General features: G+C 38.2%; 1 protein-coding gene across 1 annotated transcript in view; it reads right to left on the bottom strand.

The window, feature by feature from the left end:
• The window catches only part of NAALADL2 (N-acetylated alpha-linked acidic dipeptidase-like 2), a 272,257-nt gene that overhangs the window by 156,385 nt on the left and 96,904 nt on the right, over positions 1-18,968 (bottom strand). Inside the window, exon 4 of the mRNA XM_009895320.1 lies at positions 17,624-17,774. Coding sequence (XP_009893622.1) covers positions 17,624-17,774 — 151 coding nt within the window. The remainder of the gene's footprint in view (positions 1-17,623; positions 17,775-18,968) is intronic.

An 18,968-nucleotide genomic window follows, 5' to 3' on the forward strand; every position in this document is an offset into this window, starting at 1 on the left:
ACAGATCATCAAAACAGAATAATCAGGTCAAATAATGGATGAGTGGCAAACGGATTAAAGATAATTTGTTTCACTGATAGATGTTGGTATCTTAGAGATACCTCACTCGCATCTTCTCAAAAAAGACAGTCACAGCAAGAAAGTATTTTGAGAAATCCACTTGTCTGTCAGCTTCATGTTTGTGTCCTTTTCCCTGTATCCTGAATTTCTGCTACTATTCCTGGGTTACTCTACTGATGTCACTCTGTACCCTTCAAGTGTAACATGGTAAGGTCACATAGTGACAGGACGAGGGGGAATGGCTATAAACTGGAAGAGGGCAGGTTTAGATTCAACATTAGGAAGAAGTTTTTCACTTTAAGTGTGGTAAGGCACTTGAAAAGGTTGCCCAGAGAGGTCGTTGAGGCCCCATCCCTGGAGGTGTTCAAGGCCAGGCTGGAGGTGGCCTTGGGCAACCTGGTCTAGTGGGAGGTGTCCCTGCCCATGGTAGGGAGGTTGGAACTCAATGATTTTCAAGGTCCTTTCCAACCTAAACCATTCTGTGATTCTATGCTAAGGCTTAACTAATTTCCACTTCCATTTAAACTGTTTTTCTTTCTAGACTTTGAACGCTGAAAAGTTTCAAAATATTGAGGGGGGGGCTTTACTGAGATTAAAATTTCTAAAATATATTTGAGCACAACACTGCTGTTCCTATTATGTTTTGGTATATTTTTTTTCACAAAACTAAAAAAAGGGAGAAATCCAGATATTAAAAACTAGTGTATAAATTTTCTTCTTGTTCCAATGCCATGATCTCTCTAAATTCATGCAGGAAATAAACCAAAACATGTGCAGAAGAAAAGCAGCACATTCCAATGGACAACAAAGAATGAATCCAGGATCAGTGTGTGTCTCTTCAACTAACTTTATGGTCAGGAAGGACAAATCACTTTATCTCTGCTCATTTCTCTGCACAACTCATAAATGAGGAACACTAAAATCCTTCTTCTGTTCAGGAATTCCGAATCACAATATTTGTTCTTTAAACATGTGACAGGCAATAATTAAGCATTGTTCTAACTTGTCAGAACAACGATATTAAAAATTCAATAATTGCCAAAAATAGTTTGTTTTTTTTTTTTAACTTGCAAGGCTTCCTAGATAAACTGTGTATGTAATACACATCAGTTTGCTAACTCAGACTATCTGCCAGGCATTTAAAGGTTTTTTTTTAAAGAAACCTAGAAACAATAATTATAACAATTTAATTCTTCAGTGATTATTCTTTAATATAATTGACTTTTAATATTTTAACTTTATTTTGATTCTTAACATGCATATCAGAATATTGCAAAAATCAGCAGTTATGCTTTTTAAAAATCAGTCTTCCACAATCATTATTTATTCACCTCTAACTGCTTAATATCACAAGGCTTCCTTTTATTCATCGTTGATTAAAAACACACTGAAGCACATCACGTGAAACCTTGAAGAATACTGAAATAATATCTGCATAAACAAAAATAATAAACTATATATCCAGTATTATCCAGTAAACAAATGCAAATGCCAAAGGTAAAACTTTCGGAAGTATTAATGACTAAGACAGCAAAAAGGTTAAGAGAATGCTGGAGCACTTCTGGAGTTCTTGTGCCAAGCAAAGAGAGCTATTCTGAATGTTTCCAGATGTGCTTTTAAGATATTTCTAGCTGGGTTTAGCCTCTTCCCTCTGCAGATGGGATTGTCTGGTAGTAATGCATTTATAGTTCTGCATTGTGAAGCACTAGCCAAAATATAACAGGTTTATTGGGATTTCTTTTTCTCCTATATACTGGTTATGATCTACAGAAAAGGACAGTGGAGAGGTAATTTTGCAGAATACTGTCCTACAATAAGAGTCTGTCAAAACAGTGTATGGTTCTCATACATGATGAATAAAAGAATTAGGCCATCTGACTAGCTATCATATTCTTATAAAAAAGAGAAAACTTGTTTTCTTTTAGCTGATCGCTGTGACCTCTGTTCTGACACCACATATTCTCACTCTTCAGAAGAGTAAACAGATTACATACAGATAAATTACAGATATTAAAAATAAAGCATGTGAAATAAAGAAACATTATTAGGATATTAAAAACGTTTCTTCTACTAGAAAAAAAAACCCCACACAAATCCATCATTTGTCAGAAGTCAGAAAAAAAAACCCAACAAAAAACCCAAATCAAAACTGAAGTACCACCATGTGCCTGAAATACCTCAAGAAGCCAGAACTCTAAGTATCAGTACTAAAGCTACTTAGAAACTTTTGTCAAAAGGTATCTTAGCAAAAATCACAGACTAATTGAAACACAAGAAAGGTAAACAAATAACTCTTCAAAAGAGCAAATAGCTCATGGGTTAAATAACTCACTTTTCCAAAAACTATTTTCTGTGTAGTTTCCTGGGCTATAAGACTATGGGTTATTGGCTAGATGAAAGTATCTTTTGGTTTCCCATAAGGATTTTGAGAAGCATTTTTCATCACTAAATTAAATTATTTTTAAAATGTTGGTATACTTTGAAATTACCATTAGCAGCCTAACAGTAATTACTGTATTGTCTCCTATACCTTTTCGGTGATCATCTTGATTGATCCAATTTAATGTAAAAGTATGCAACATCACAATAATGTGTATTTAAAAGTTGGAAAAAAGATACAATAACATCCTTTTGAAGGGAGACTAGCTCCATGCAATACTATTAATAGGCTGTGTACAGAAATCTCTTTTCTTAAACAGAGCTCTCAGCAATTCTTTTGTTGCCATGCCAAATAGGACTTGAACCTTATGTTGCTCAATTTTCCAAGTCCACAAAAATTTAACCAATTTTAGAAGGAATGATCAGCAGGGAGAAGCAGATAAGTTCTCTATTTAAATACCATGGTCAAAGTCTTTCGCCATTTCACCTTCAAATTACTTTCTTTTCCTCTCCATTAATCACTAGGTGTCTGGAGCCTTACTGGAAGACAGGGAATTCGGGTATTGCAAAGTTATGTCTACAAAGTAAAAAACAGTTCATGTGAGGATATCTACCTGTTTATCACAACCAATTACTATAGGGATACTAGTGCATCAGCAAGGTACTAACTCCCCAGTTCAGCTTTACTGGGCTATCAGACATAGCTTAAGAAAAGCAACTGTAAACATATGTAGAATCATACAGTAGTTTGGGTTGGAAGCAACCTTCAGTGGTCATCTAATCCAACCTCCCTACAATGAGCAGGGACATCTTCAACCAATTCAGGTTGCTCAGAGCCCCATCCAACCTGACCTTGAATGTGTCCAGGGATGGGACATCTACCATCTCTCTGGGCAACCTGGGCCAGTGTCTCACCACCCTCAGAGTAAAACACGTCTTTGGTAATGTAGCCTAAATCTACCCTCTTTTAGTTTAAAGCCATTACCCCTTGTCCTGTCGCAACAGGCCCTGCAAAAAAGTTTGTCCCTGCCTTTCCTGTAGGCCCCCTTTAGGTACTAGAAGGCTGCTACAGAGTCTCCCCAGAGCCTTCTCTTCTCTAGGCTGAACAACCCCAACTCTGTCACTGTCGTCATAGGAGAGGTGCTCCAGCCCTGTTATCATCTTTGTGGTCCTCCTTTGGACTTGCTCCAACAGGTCCATGTCTTTCCTGTGCTGAGGACTCCAGAGCTGGAGGCAGTACTCTGGGTGGGGTCTCACCAGAGCAGAGTCGAGGGGCAGAATCACCTCCCTTGACCTGTTGGCCACGCTTCTTTTGATGCGGCTCAGGATACGGTTGGCTTTCTAGGCTGCAAGTTCACATTGCCGGCTCATGTCCAGCTTTTCATCCCCCAGTCCCCCCAAGTCCTTCTTGGCAGGGTGGCTCTCAATCCCTTCAGCCTCGAGCCTGTATTGATACTAGAGGTGGCCCTGACCCACGTGCAGGACCCTGAAACTTGGCTTTGTTGAACCTCATGAGATTCACATGGGCACACTTGTTGAGCTTGTCCAGGTCCCTCCGGATGGCATCTCTCAATCCCTTCAGCCTCGAGCCTGTATTGATACTAGAGGTGGCCGTGACCCACGTGCAGGACCCTGAAACTTGGCTTTGTTGAACCTCATGCGCTTCACATGGGCACACTTGTTGAGCTTGTCCAGGTCCCTCCGGATGGCATCCCATCCTTCAGACTTGTCAACTGCACCACTCAGCTTGGTGTTGTCTGCAAACTTGCTAAGGGTGCACTCGATCCCACTGGCTATGTCACAGATGAAGATATTGAACAGTACTGGTCCCAGTACAGACACCTGAGGGACACCACTTGTCACCAGTCTCCATCTGGACATTGAGCCATTGACTACTGCCCTGTGGATGCAACCATCCAACCAATTCCTCATCCACCGACCAGTCCACCCATCAAATCCATACCTTTACAATTTAGACAGAAGGATGTTGTGGGGGACCGTGTCAAAGGCCTTAGAGACATCCAGACAGACAACATCTGCAGCTCTTCCCTTGTCCACTGATGCAGTTACTCCATCACAGAAGGCCACTAGGTTGGTCAGGCAGGACTTGCCCTTGGTGAAGCCATGCTGGCTGTCTCGAATCATCTCCCTGTCCTCCATGTGCCTTAGCATAGCTTCTAGGAGGATCTGTTCCATGATCTTCCCAGGCACAGAAGTGAGACTGACAGGTCAGTAGTTCCCAGGGTCCTCCTTTCTACCCTTTTTAAAAATGGGTGCAATGTTTCTGTTTCTCCAGTCACTGAGGACTTCACCTGACTGCCACGACTTTTCAAATATCATGGAGAGTGGCTTGGCAACTACATCAGCCAATTCTCTCAGGACTCTCGTCAGGTCCCATAGACCTTCGAATGTTCAGGTTCCTCAGGAGGTCACGAACCTGATCTTCTCTTACAGTAGGAGGGTCTTTGCTCCCCCAGTCCCCATCTTGTCCTCGATCCACTTGAGAGGTGTGGGAAGAGAGATTGCCAGTGAAGACTGAGGCAAAAAAGTTGGTGAGTACTTCAGTCTCCTCCTCATCCATTGCTACCAATTTGCCAGTCTAGCCCATCACGGGGGTATGCTTTCTTTGACCTTCCATTTCTGGCTGACATACCTGTAGAAGCCCTACTTATTAGTCTTTGTGTCCCTTGCCAAGTTCAACTCCAGCCGCGCCTTGGCCTTCCTGACCTCGTTCCTATACAGAATCACAGAATCTCCGAGATTGGAAAAGACTTGCAAGATCATCTAGTCCAATCATTAACCTAACACTGACAAGCCCACCACTAAATCACGTCCCTAAGCACTGTATCTACATGACCCTTAAATATCTCCAGGGAAAGCAGCAAGCATCCCTATACTCTCCCCAGGATACCTGTGTCCCTGATTCCACTGCCATGTGTAACTACAGATTTTGAAATACAGATAGTACAAGTGATACGTAATGCTATACAAGCAATCCCTTATTTCAGAAAACCCAACTGATGAATCTGACTGTCAGACAATTACTTTATACACAAGAATTTGTTTTAGCTAGAGCAATATAGGAGGAGGCAGAAATTTCTGAGGCTCAGAGTAGCTTTCCTGTGCCCAAAGTCTTAAGGAACAAAATTAACAATTCAAGCATTTCTTCCAGTAGTGACAACTTGCTTTCATGTTGAAAAATCACCTCTGAACACCACGCAGTAACTGTGGGAACTACCAGAATAGTATGATGGTCGCTGAAATTTACCTTCCAGAAAACCTCCATGTAGCTTTTCAGGAATCCTGCTCCACAAAAGAATCATGAAGACTACTGTGATGTTGCAGCAGCTAACACAAAACACTATTGGACCTCGAGGTTTCTTTTATTCTTTTCTCTTTGTCACTATTTCTCAGAACCACTGGATATATGTCATATTCAGATGGTATAATTCCTTCAGCACCCTCAAAATCTGCCTATGAACTACCAAGACCACTCCTTGCAGTTGGAGAAAAAACTAATATGATTAAGTTTTACAGAGTATGTCATATAACTAACACATTTCTTATGTGTCAGAAATTCCTTAATAAAAATTCTAAAATATATTTCACCCTGTCATCTTCCTCACTGCGCTATACCCAGTACTATTTGAGAAATCTTCTTTAATGTCTGCAATCTATAGGCTATAGTAATATAAGTACCCACGCTTCATCCATCTAATTCTCTCTTTAAACTTACTGCTCTCAGAAAACATTAACTGATTCTTCCAATTCAGACAATTGCTGCTATTTTTATTCTTTACATTGGGTCATGAATGAATACTTACCATTGTGTTGAAAATGCATTAGATGGACATGTTGAATCAGTCACCTCTTCCTTTGTCTGCCAATTACAATAGGTGTCACAGAAGCTTTCCCCTATTTTAATACCAGATCGGGACCAATTTAAATGGCTGCATACTATCAACACACACAGCATTTTGTTCTTTATCCTCAGAAAGATTGAAGTCCTGTAAGCTATTGATCTAGAGCGAAGACCAAGAAATGAAACATATAACATAGCAGATAATAACAGTCAATCCAAATAATAAAATAATTCATAATAGTTGATTCAAAAAAAGATGGGTTCTAGTTAAAGTGGAAAAGAAAATTACCCTTCTGCCAAAATCACATTTTATTCCCATGTCTCATTTTGTTGATTAATGTTTTGGGTCAGAATTTAAACATGGAAAAGGAAAAGACTATGCAGAACCTGTTCAGGCCTGATTTCTTATATTTAGCCCAGTATTCCAGTATTTTGTTTCCCTTACTATCATACAGACATGTTTTCCAAAAGTGTTGCAGGCAGCCAGCTCTTATAAGGTATACTCCGGGGTTTTCAGGCTTCGTGTCACAGTTCCCAGGTTCTTTTAGGCCACCCTGTCCCAGATAACATATTATTATTTTTTCTTAATATTAGTGTCAACAAAAAAATAGTTGTCAGAATTTATTCTAAAATTTGCTACCTGCTCACAGAATCCTAGAATAGTTCAGGCTGGGAAAGACCTCTGAAGATCACGCAGTCCAACCTCCCAGCTCAAAGAAGCATCAGTTAGACCAAGTTGCTCAGGACCATATCCAGCTGCATTTTGGATATCTTCTCTGGGAAACAATCTCTCTGGGCAATCTGCTCCAGGGTCTGGGCCCCCCAGACAGTAACTATAGTATTCACAGTACTCATATATTCAAAATACAATAAATAAAAAAAAAGGCAATTAAAAAATTAAAGCTAGGATTTTTTTCATCTTAATGTGAGACATTAAAATGTCTTTTCAAAAACTGATGCATAGTGAGGTGTACATACTATGAGACAAACATCTTACTAAACCACGGTAGTTTTATGCAAGTTTCTGTTGCCCATTTGTGCTATAATACAACTATCAGGGAACAGTTTTTGTAACAGCTCCTATGAATGGCAACCCCTCTCTCTGTTCAGAGGATATTTTTAATTTTTTTTTTTATTCTATGAAGTTCAAGGAGAAACTGAGAAAAAGAAAAGTATTTTAATAAACATAAGTCTTGTAGAAAAAAATCGTAAAGAACCTGACCCAAACCACAACAGACATTAAAATTCAAGAATGATCTCTGCTAGGATCACAGAGATTTTAACTTAGAAATGAGTATAGATTTGTACAGCTAAAAATTACTTTATTAGGATTTAATGTTATGATTTGTAAATCTCTTGCAGCATTTCTACATATTCTTTATGATTTGTAAATCTATTATAGGATTTACAATTCAACTTTTCATCTTACTAAGCGAATGAGAGATGTAATTAAATCCTATCTTAAAGCACTGATTCCTAAATCAGGGCTCCTGAGTTCAGAATTACAGGTCCATTGTATAAATCAGAGAATAAATCCAGACTCTAGAAACACCAATGTGTTTTGTCTAACAGGATGAAATTGTCAAACTCAAAATATAAAACTGAAGCTGTAACTTCTAGAAAACATTGCTGACTGGCTTAGGACTACTGCTCATGCCTACGTGTTTTAAGCATGTTTCTTTTCTATCCTTTGATATGTTGTACTAACAAACAAAAAATATTTTAAAAGCATGAGTAATGCCTAACAGTTATGAAACCTACTTAAAATTCATGGATGTTTTCCCCATTTGCATTCTGTTCTAGGATTATTTTTTTATTAGGCAGCAGTCAAGCTGCACTTCTAGGTTTCCTCCAGTATCCTGAAGCTCACAAGGTAACACTTTCACTTAAAAAACGAGAACTCTAATATTAAAGAAGGAAGAGCATTGAAGGACCTTAGGGTTAGAAACCTAATATGCCTACACAGTAAAATTAACCAAACACAGTAGTAGTCATTTGATACCTACATTTTTGGTATTACTTAACACCCCCTCCACCCCCCTTTGAAAAAAAATCAAAAATACTTTAACGAAATTATCTATATAACCTTTACACAAGTCTGCTTACACCTGAGTCACCTAATTTTAACTCAAGACATATTCCAGTCGTACTAGCTTCGCAAATCCTATATTCTCTTTTTCTGGGGAAGTTTTAAAACGTTCCTCAAGATAGTCCATGCCAGGTGATGTATCTATCTTTTCACTGGATTAGTAGCACATAATATGAGTGCGTAGAGACATATTTTGCCTTTTACCAGCAAAACTCAAAGTCACATCTAATACAGTGATTTTGGGAGGGAGCAGAGGTAATTGTCAAGGGAATCAATTCTTAGTTTTACCTCAACTTTACACTTCATTTACTACTATGAAAAGCAAAATGGATTTTATACTATGCAAAGATTACTGCTGCCCAAGTTTTAACTGCTGAAGGTTTGGCAATGTGTGGTTCAGTTCTCTCCGAGTACGCAAAATATTGCCGAAAATCCCTTGCAGTCCTGGATTAAACTAGGCTTGGCAGAAATTGCACAGTGGACTGGTTGAAAGACTGCTGATGCTTGGAAATCAGGAAAAAAATAACCTAGGCATTTTAAAACATGAGTAGGCCAGCTGTTCTAAAATTAGTCTCCTTGTTATGAGCATTATACCAGAAAGGAGTAGATTGTCACCACGTGTCAGCTTTAGCTGACATCTGCTATAAGAAAAAAATTTACCTCCCAAGTAGGTAGCACAAGCATTTGTTCATTACGTATTTTGTAAAGGGTGGTCCCTACAGAACAACATTTTAAATAAATATGCAAATCATTATATCACTATTCTAAAAGATCTATGACTCAACGAGGTTTTAAATAACCCAAGAGGCTTCACTCTTTTTTTCACTAACTCAATAGACCCACCTGTCAGCTACAGAAAATTAGCATATAAGAGGTATTGGAAGTTACACACATTTTGTGCATATACTTGTCCTAATTGAAATTGAAACAGTTATCAAAGTTTCAAAGGTTTATTCAAATCATTCTCATAGCCTAGTTTTGCACATGAAAAACATGTCAGATAACAAAAGCATCTGGCAACAAACTGACTGTTTCTCATTCTGGCATTGTACCCATCTTACAGCAAATATTGACTGGCAACCCTGTGTACAGGACTACTCTAAAAGCACTGAAGAAAGAAGCTTTGTAAGCTGTGACTGCCTTGTTACAGAAATTCTCCCACGTTTATGAAATTCTCTTGTATTGCACAGCTGGTCCTTCGCCATCTCTACCCTCAAATACTTTTTCCAGTACTATCCGTTTCCCAAAATGAAGCTCTGTGCTTTCACAGAAGAAACATCGCAGCATTTTAAATTGTTTTAGTAGGGGAAAGAAGAGATTTGCATCAAAACCGATGTAGCCTCTTACATAAAGGAGTTTTGCAACTTTGTACCAGAAGCAGTACATGAATCTAATGTCCCATAGTCACTATGTCTACAGCCATGTTGAGTGTACTCTGGCAACATGCCTACAGTGGTTCATAACATCACACCCAAAGACCATCCAGTGGAGGTTAATCAGGCAGAGGAAGCTCCTCTTATCCATGGAACACCACTGCACACAATGCCGCACTACTTCCCTGTTCCAAATGTATTTTGTAGGGCTATAGTCTGCCACAACTAAGAAACCTCATCTACCGCTATCCTTCAGCATCCAAACTAAAGTAAAAACCACAGGTTGTAATACTGAGAAGCATGACAGAGGGAACAAATAGCTTAAGAAAGCACTAGTTAGAAGAAGATGTAAATTCACCCTTCAGGGCAAGCCCTGATGGGCTGGGAACCCAGAGTGACAAGGGAGTTCACAGATGTCATTGTGAGGCCATAAAGATCTTAGAAAGTTCATGGTGATGTGAAGAGATTCACAAGGACATGACAAAAGCAAATATCACTCCTGTCACCTTCAAGATGGGATCAGCCATACATTAGTCCCTGGGAAGGTGATGGAGCAAATAATCTTGGAAATCACTTCCAAAAATATGAAGGACAAGAAGTTCATTGGGAAATTGGCCAAACCCAAACTGTGATGAATTACTTATGTCTTTTAGTGTTCTGCAGAGCAGTGTAATATGATATTACGCATTTACATCACGAAAAAGTATTTTCCACATCTCCATTTTAAGATGATTAGGTTTTCTTCTGTGGGATTTTCTACCTGTCTGAAAGTAGGAAGAAGTACTATTATCTTTTTTATGCAGCTGCTGAATATGGCAAGTAGTGGGCTGGAACAGAGATCAAGTCGAATTAAAGATTGTTTGGTTTATTCTGGCTGGCAGTATTCAAACTGTATTAGAAAAAATTCAATTATAAAACTAATTACATCTTTAATTGCTTAAACAATCAGCCAGCTGACTTTATTGTGCTCTTGATACTATGCAGGTGCACTTGCAGGTGTTAACTCTGCAATACGTAAGAGTTACGTTGTAGTATCCCAGCTTATGCGCAGGAGTGCTAGGAGGATAAAATGCCATTGTATTACATAGACACACAAATATATGGGAAAGTTAATGAAGCTTCGTTAGCAAATATAATTGTTCTATTTATACATATATAGCCACTAATCTGCTCTGTCTTACTGTGAGGGGTACCTAAACTGCTTTACAATCATGCTTGTTCTGACATTTTTCCCTTTAGCTTCTATATGGGCACAATTATTGATTCAATTTGACCAGAATTTGTACTTTGAGACAGCTGTATTTCTGGCAATTGCAGCAGCATTAATAACCAGTACCACCTACCAGAAATGGCTGCCTTTTACTCTGAGGTATCACCTCAGCAGTACGCTCGAGTAAAACAAACACCCGCAGTATATCACTGTTGCTCGCTTGCAGTGGGGAGATGTCATCACCAATTTGATGCTGGTCTAAGCAAGTGCTTCAGTTGCAGTGAACAAAGAAATGCGTTTACAGGCTGCAATTAGTGAAAACCCGAAAGTGACTGTATTGGTTGCTATTACTATGCACGCTTTTGCTATAAACTCACATTTCATGTACAAATACTGCTAAACTTTCTCGCCTACCACCTAGACAGCGCTGCATGAAAAAAATCTCAAGTAACATCAGCTTAATTGGGTTCGGAAAGAAAACAACCCCTGCCTGAAACACAATGAAGCCATTGGAAAAGGCTGTGAAAGATACAGGATTAGAAGAAACTACAGTAACGCGCAGAGAAGGGCGTTAAGTCGCAAATGACTGGCAACAGAGCAAGTAGTCCATAAAATTGGCCTCTAGCTGACAGTCGGTTCAGAGCTTAGCTGGTTCTTAAAATGGATCATTATATATCGCTACATGAGCAAATGCACAACTATTTATCCCTCTACCATTGCAAACAAAAGCGATTTCTTTCCTCATACGCTCATCCATACACATAAATCTAGTAAAATATTTCCTCAATATCCTGTCTTGGGTCTCATCTGCTTCTTAACACCATTCCCGTGTACAACCAGGAGCTGTATATGGGAGTGCAAGGGATTGCTCACAACACTCCCTGATGCTGCAAAAGCAGCTGCCCGTCCTCGATTCTCAGCACATGCAAAGACAATTGATTTCAACTAGGCTCTGCAGGCAACCAGGCTTTTGTAGTAGCAGATTCCAATGCACCAGCTAGACTTACTGCCATACAGTGATGTTTCCTGTTTCATAAACACATAATAAATTAGCTCACTTGCACAAATCACGTTGAGCTGAAATATCATGTCAGTGAAGCTATGGTAGGACTATTTTCAACCATGATCGCACAAAATATTTAAATACGCTAAACTCACTTGTGAGTTGAGTAGCTTCAAAAATTTAATCTGGACACCATTTAAAATGCTGTTTTTGCTGGATGAGAGACAAAGTGGCTTCACTGGAAAATGTTCTGTAGGAAGTCAAGGATGTTCAGTAGTTTGAAACTGTCTGAAATGTCAAAAATACTGAGGAGTACTCTCCAACCTCTGAAGTGTCAGGAAGTATTTAGGCAGTATGTTTTCTACTGAACTAATTCTGCAGCATAGGAAGCGTTGATTTATTGTTTTTCAAATAATTTGGTGTTTACCACCTGTACATTCCACTACTCTCTTAAATTCACTTTTTTTCTATAATTTTCTGTTTGAAATTGAGAAAAGTTTTGACCATATGGTTCAGCATGGCATTCACAAGAGTCAAATAATACAAATGTTAGCAAGCTATTGCAGTACCACGGGCAGTAATTTCTCCTCTCCTCTTCTAATAGATAAAATTATTTCATTTTCAATTCAAATTTAGTTACTCCCCCCAAGATAAAATTATAGGCAGCTGAATAGAAGATAAAATGATATCTGATATACAATACAGAGGTCCACACACTTAAACCTGTGAGCCTAAAATACCTTGACATCCAACTGATTTTCTCAGTTTTAAACACACACACCACCAACCGAAAGCCAGACAAGAGGAAAAACTAAAAAACACAAACCTAAAAAGTCAGAGCATGTAAATCTGGTACTTAAATACAAATGTAGTTGCTTTACTGTATCCTGCCAAATCTGAAGAGGCAGATCATGGATTCAGATACCTTTTGAACCCTTAGCGCTAGAGGTATTATTGAAAATCTGCTGAAATTATTACTTACTGTGCTCACTATTAAAAAGCCAGTATTTTCTAAATATTTACCTCTCTGTTGCATTACCACAGATTTTTTTTCATAAAGAAAATAACACAGTACATCAGATAGAACAGTGTATCTGGTAATGATAAAGTGTGGGGGTTTCTTTATGGCAATCACTAAAATTATGTCATAAGTGAAAAATAAAATAATCAAGAATATACATGCAAACATATATACACCCCCCCCCAAATTAAAATATGGCACTGCAAACTTTTCTTTCTCCACAGCTTCAGTCTGCCCACAAGGAGAATAGAACAAAACAAAAAAACCCAGAAGCCTGAATGTAGCCAGCCATTTTACAGCAAATTGTCTTTGTATTTCATTTATCTGATGTTATTAGCAGAAAGTAAATACAAATTTTGAAATAAAATAAAATAACAGCATTCCCAGGATCATTTCTACAGCTGCAAAGGCAAGCACAGAGAACTATCCTTGCAACTGTGTTTTGTTCTTTGAATGAACAGACAAACCAGGGCTGAGGACATCTTGTAAAAAGTCACGATGATTTATAACAAAACATTATAGAACATATGTTGCATATGCATGTTAAATCTGTTACGCAATGTGCAATTTTCTAGTTAACTTCCGCTCTGCTGGTTGCTTCAGAGGAGTAAAATATCATGAAGTAAAGGACAGCAAGGACAAATTCAGATATGAAGCAGGAAGCACAAACATACAGAAGCACATGGCTGACTAAAAATAAAGTAGGCATACATTTCCATCACAGCACGTACTTACTTACCCATATTCCAAATAGTTGCAGTAGTTCCCTGTGTTCACTGCAGAAGAATTGGCTAAGCTCAATTAAAGACTGACACGTGACTAAAGAGGTACATGCCACGGGCTTTTTATGATGCATATTTGGTATTCTTTAACTTTTGCTGTAATTTAGCAAAACAGGGAGAACACAATGCGGTGGGTTAACCTTGACCAGCTTCCAGACACCTACCCTGCCGCACTCTCAATCCCCCTGCTCAACAGGATAGGGGGAGAAAATAAGGTGGAAAAGCTCATTGGTAAAGCTAAAGACAGGGAGATCGCTTATCAGTTACTGTCATGGGCAAAACAGTGTCAACTATTGCCAGTGAAAACAAATTTGGATAGTGAGAAACAAAAGCAAAAAGACTAAACCAGCACCTTCACCCTGCCCTTTTCCAGGCTCAGTTTCACTCCCCTGCCTGCCCACCTTTCCTGCCTTTTCTTACCTGTTTTCAGAGGCACCACCAACTTTGCTGATGTGCTCAGCTGTGACCCACAGTGGATCAACACCTCCCCTATTCCTCATCCTTATTGTCCCTTCCTCTGAAATAAACTCTTACTAGGAATGTTTGAGGAATTGTGAATTCCTCTGACTGAATAATGTTCACTATTCACAATTCTAGGGACACTGTGCATTTTTCCTGTGTTACTGACTTTTTTACCCAAATCCCTGTATTATGGCTACATGACTATCTGTTAACAATGACCTGAAGCATCGACTACTTCCAAATATACCACTTTGTTTTACTGTTACAACCTCTGTGCAACAACTCTGTAAAACAACATTACACTTGAAACTTCAGCTGATAGCATAAGATTGTATATTACAGCTGTTACATTTCAGTATTTTAAAGCTCACAGTACTTTCTATGATGCTGTCTGAATTCTTCATGAAATCATTTCTATTCCATCACTGCACAGATAGGGATTCTATTATGAGGTACCTAATCTCAGCGGCAGGGTTCTTAAGTGCTTATCACAATGCCACTTTTCTATTTACATACTAGGATTGACAAATAGGTTCTATCCATATTTTTGTTTACTGAACCTTTTCCTGTGTGGAAACAAATTTGATTTAAAATGGCTCTGAAGTATAGCAATGGAGACATCTAATGTGTCTCTGCCATACAAAGGTAGGTGAAAGGAAGTGCAGCATTCAAAAAGTCAAAATGTAAAAAACAAGTAGATGGGGGAAGTCACTCAAGTCTTATGCTATTCTTCTAAACTTTATTTTCAGTATAATTTTTGCAACAAAGGTCTCTTATCTCTCTCTCAAGCTTCTTAATCCCATATGTTTAAATCCTTGAGTCCCACCCCCTGGATCTGTTCATTTCAAAAGCAGGAAGATAGTGGAGGATACTAGTCTTCGGCAATCAGAATCAGGAAGACCGAATTGATGCTCACAAAGTCTCATACGATTGTTTCAGGACTCATATGACGTAAGATTGGGATAGTCTTAAGAACAGAAGAACTAAATTATCAAATGAAGCTGCAGAAACTTTTACATAAGTGCTGTTGACTTTACTTTCCACATCATTATTTTTTTCCCTTTATTAAACAGAGATCAAAAAAATCATTCCACTCATAGATAGCAGGCATCTCAAAACCATCCTCAAGCTATTTCTGCGTATTCTAAAATAATACATATGCAGAAGCACAGCATTTAATCTTCATGAAACAGAAGATTTGAGATAAAAACTTCATGAGAATGCCAAAGTTCTCTCTGAACCATTGCACAAACCCCCTTTTAAAATGTTGTCAACTTTGAGAATAAATCTGTAAATGTTATCATTTCCTGAATATTTTTTTCTAGGAAAAAAAACCTGAAGCAGTCCAATACTCTGACACGAGAGACAAATTTGTTTTCGGATAAACAGAATGTGAGAAATATAGGCAGCAGCATGAAAATACAAGTTTCCTACCCTTTACTCACCTAGTTTGAGACAAACTTTGGATCACTCATCCTACTAGGAATTTCATAGTAAAAGGGAGAATGGTGGTTGAGCAGTCCCTAGATTGTAACAGTTTTTTTGGCAACGCGTGAAGTGCAGATGGTATCAAAGATATGCCAATAACTGGGCAAGCAGGAGCTTCCAATAAAATCTCTTGTAGTGCATGTTATACTCTGTGAATCAAAGTGACAGGGGAAACTCTGGGTATCTGGCATTTTTATTCTACGTGTAGTCGGTTTAACTACCTTATATGCAAGCGCATCCCTCAGGCAAAAGTGTGCACTCCAGACATATTTGTCTTTGTCCCAGGCATAAGCTACCTCTAACTGAACGGATTCATAGTCTCCAGAGAAGAAAATCATCATCAGAAACACAGAAATTACTTCCATCTGATCTACCTTCCAGTGACAGAACTGTAAAAAAGAGTTTCCTCGAGTGTTCCTTTGAGCTCTTTCCAGCTCATCATTGCATTCAATAAAAAAAAAAAATTAAATTATTTTAGGAACATTATAGCCTATTCCTGCTTATGAACGTTGCTCAGAGATTTAAAACCACAGACAAGCCACGCTAAGGCTTCAAGTAGAAACCAACAATGTACTTAGAAGGGTATCACCATTTTCCCTATAATTAAAGCTTCTTTTTCTCAAACGGAAGATTGGAATGCACACTGCTGATGAAATCATTTACTGACAGAAAACCAACACATAAGGTTTAGACACTGAAGTGGCATCTTCATGTTGGTGTATCTTTTTTAATTAGCTTTACTTTTCATGTAGGGTAACTAAAACATTAAGGAGTCAGCCAGACAGATAAGCAACAAACTGTTTTTCAAATAGCTCCATGAAATGAGCAAGAATAAAGCTTGAAGAGTGTTATATTTACCTCTGTAGCTCCCAGGGTACTTTTAAGAACACTGGGTCAGGTACACCGAGACACTGAGAAAATGTGCAATTTCTTTCCCACTGAGCTGTCAAGGCATTCATGCTGTGAATAGCTAACACCCTTCTTTGACAACCAGGCAAATATTTCTATTTTCTGCCATTCTAGTCATGAAGTATCTCAGCATTGTCTCAGTTGATTTAGTGCCAATTCAAGTCAGACTTTAGATGTCTGAGCTAGTAACCGGACCAAATATTCTTGATGAAGCCTTGTCACAAACTCATAGACTGCTGCTTAATACATTTCCAAATAGTTAGATAGTAAAAAAGGTTGTAAAGTTGAGAATGCAGCAGAGAAGCAGAACACACATTCACTCAACTGCCAGAATGGAGATTTAAGTAGTGCATACAAGTCAAATATGCTGCTGCTTCTATTTATTGTTAACATAGCTTTAAAAAAACCCAAACCCTTAAACTTTTAAAAGATTATGCAATTCCTTAAAATCAATTCTTTATTTCACATACTTTGAAAATACATGTATTCAGAGAGGCACAATTGATAACCAAGTCTATCCAGGCAGAACTGAGACAAAGCTAAATGAACACATCCTATTCAGGTGGTAACTGTTCAAAGATACTATAAACATTATTTTTTCTTAAGTCTTTTCAACTATAAATTTCTGATTACATTGCACTTGCACTTATTGACCAGAAGTTTCCATAATACCATGAAAGTGGAAGACAGGATGAAGGGAAAAAACCTTCTTTCAGACAGGAATAATGGTTCAGTGCATGAATACACAGATACAAAAAAACCCAACAAAATAAATTATTTAGAATACAGACTTCGTGCCAAGAGTTTAGAGTAAAGCACTTTTGAGATTGGATTCTACCCTTCGAGCCATATTGCCTTACACAGTGTTCCCTTACTCTGGGCTTCTGTCTCAGGCAGGATTTGGTTTATCCTTTTAACTCCCATACTTCGAATCTACAGAGAATTATAACATCCATTAACTGAATATGCCTCAAACAGTACTTACCAATACTGGCATAACCAGGGGTGGATGGATCTCCTCCGCTGTTCAAGGAAACCATAAAAGCTTTATCAGCAAGATCTGTAGTCTTTGGTAAGTCACAAGGATCAACGTAAAGAAGAACACCGCCAAAGCCTGCATCTTCTAAAAGAGAAAGCTGAGGGAGCAAACCAAGATAGGTGGCTATTAACAAAAATGATATCAGAACACATGATTTATTCAAATTACTGTTGAGATAGAGGCTTTCTCATCAGGCTCTCAGGATACTATGCTATGTACAAACAGAATACAGACAGGTGCAGTTCCAAACTGCTTGTAATAAAGATACAGCAGCTATTCTTTGAAAAGACAAAATCAAAATACCAAAAAACTAATGTAAAGTCATGTTTCCCAATTCATGTCAAAAGCTACTTTCAGGCCCTAACGAATGTCACAGCTTGAGCTGGTAATTGTAATTGCCCTTTCCAAAAATCTATAGATGTGGGGCAGCAAATCAGGAAAACTTCCCCAAAGTCAAGGACAAAAGCATCCAAGCACCATAACTTGCAGCAGTCTATAGATCCATTTTGACTGAAAGACCTCAGGCTTTCCCTTTGATAGAGAACTGAAAAATAAGGGGATTTTATTCTGAATCAGATGAAAGAGAATTGTAATGTGGTACATATTCCCATGAAATGAGATGACCTTCCTGTGTAATGCTCTGCATATTTGGAAGTGGCTGAAGACTACAACAATGACATAAAACTATATTAATTTTTCAGACAGAAGTAATTCTGGTATTTAAGGATTATCTTACTATTCACTATGCTCTACTGATGACTTTCCAAATGGCTGCAAATGGTTTGAGGAATGACTGCAAGTATAAGATGTTTCTGGACTACACAACTCTGATTCTGTAGGAACCCAAGAACTCGTTACTACTATACCTCCACTTCTTAGTTCCATTGTCCTTCTCCTTCTGTCTTTTAGAGCCTTCATTTTTCTCTCTGTGTGTGTATACACATATATATTCAATTTGTCTCCTTGCTGCTGGTTTTAAGGAATGTTTATGCATAGTTCCTTGTGGCTTTACAAGTATGTAAATTACATCAATATATGGCATTCAGTTTAAAACATCAAAAGCATTTGATATTCAGTTCTGCTTTTCTTGAAAGTTAAAAACAGAAAAACATGTAGAAAAATAGCAGCCCACTATTTGCCATTTCTATAAATAAACATATCTAACACTGTGATTCACAATTTTTTTGACGCTATAGTCTGAATTCAGATAAACAGATGCAAGTGAACCTGTGAATCACCTGTGTAATCCTACATATCTTATTCAAACAAGCAATCTCTAGATGAAAAGGGG

The sequence above is a fragment of the Charadrius vociferus genome, unplaced genomic scaffold, assembly GCF_000708025.1.
Source record: "Charadrius vociferus isolate BGI_N301 unplaced genomic scaffold, ASM70802v2 scaffold311, whole genome shotgun sequence".
NCBI classification, from domain to species: Eukaryota; Metazoa; Chordata; class Aves; order Charadriiformes; family Charadriidae; genus Charadrius; species Charadrius vociferus.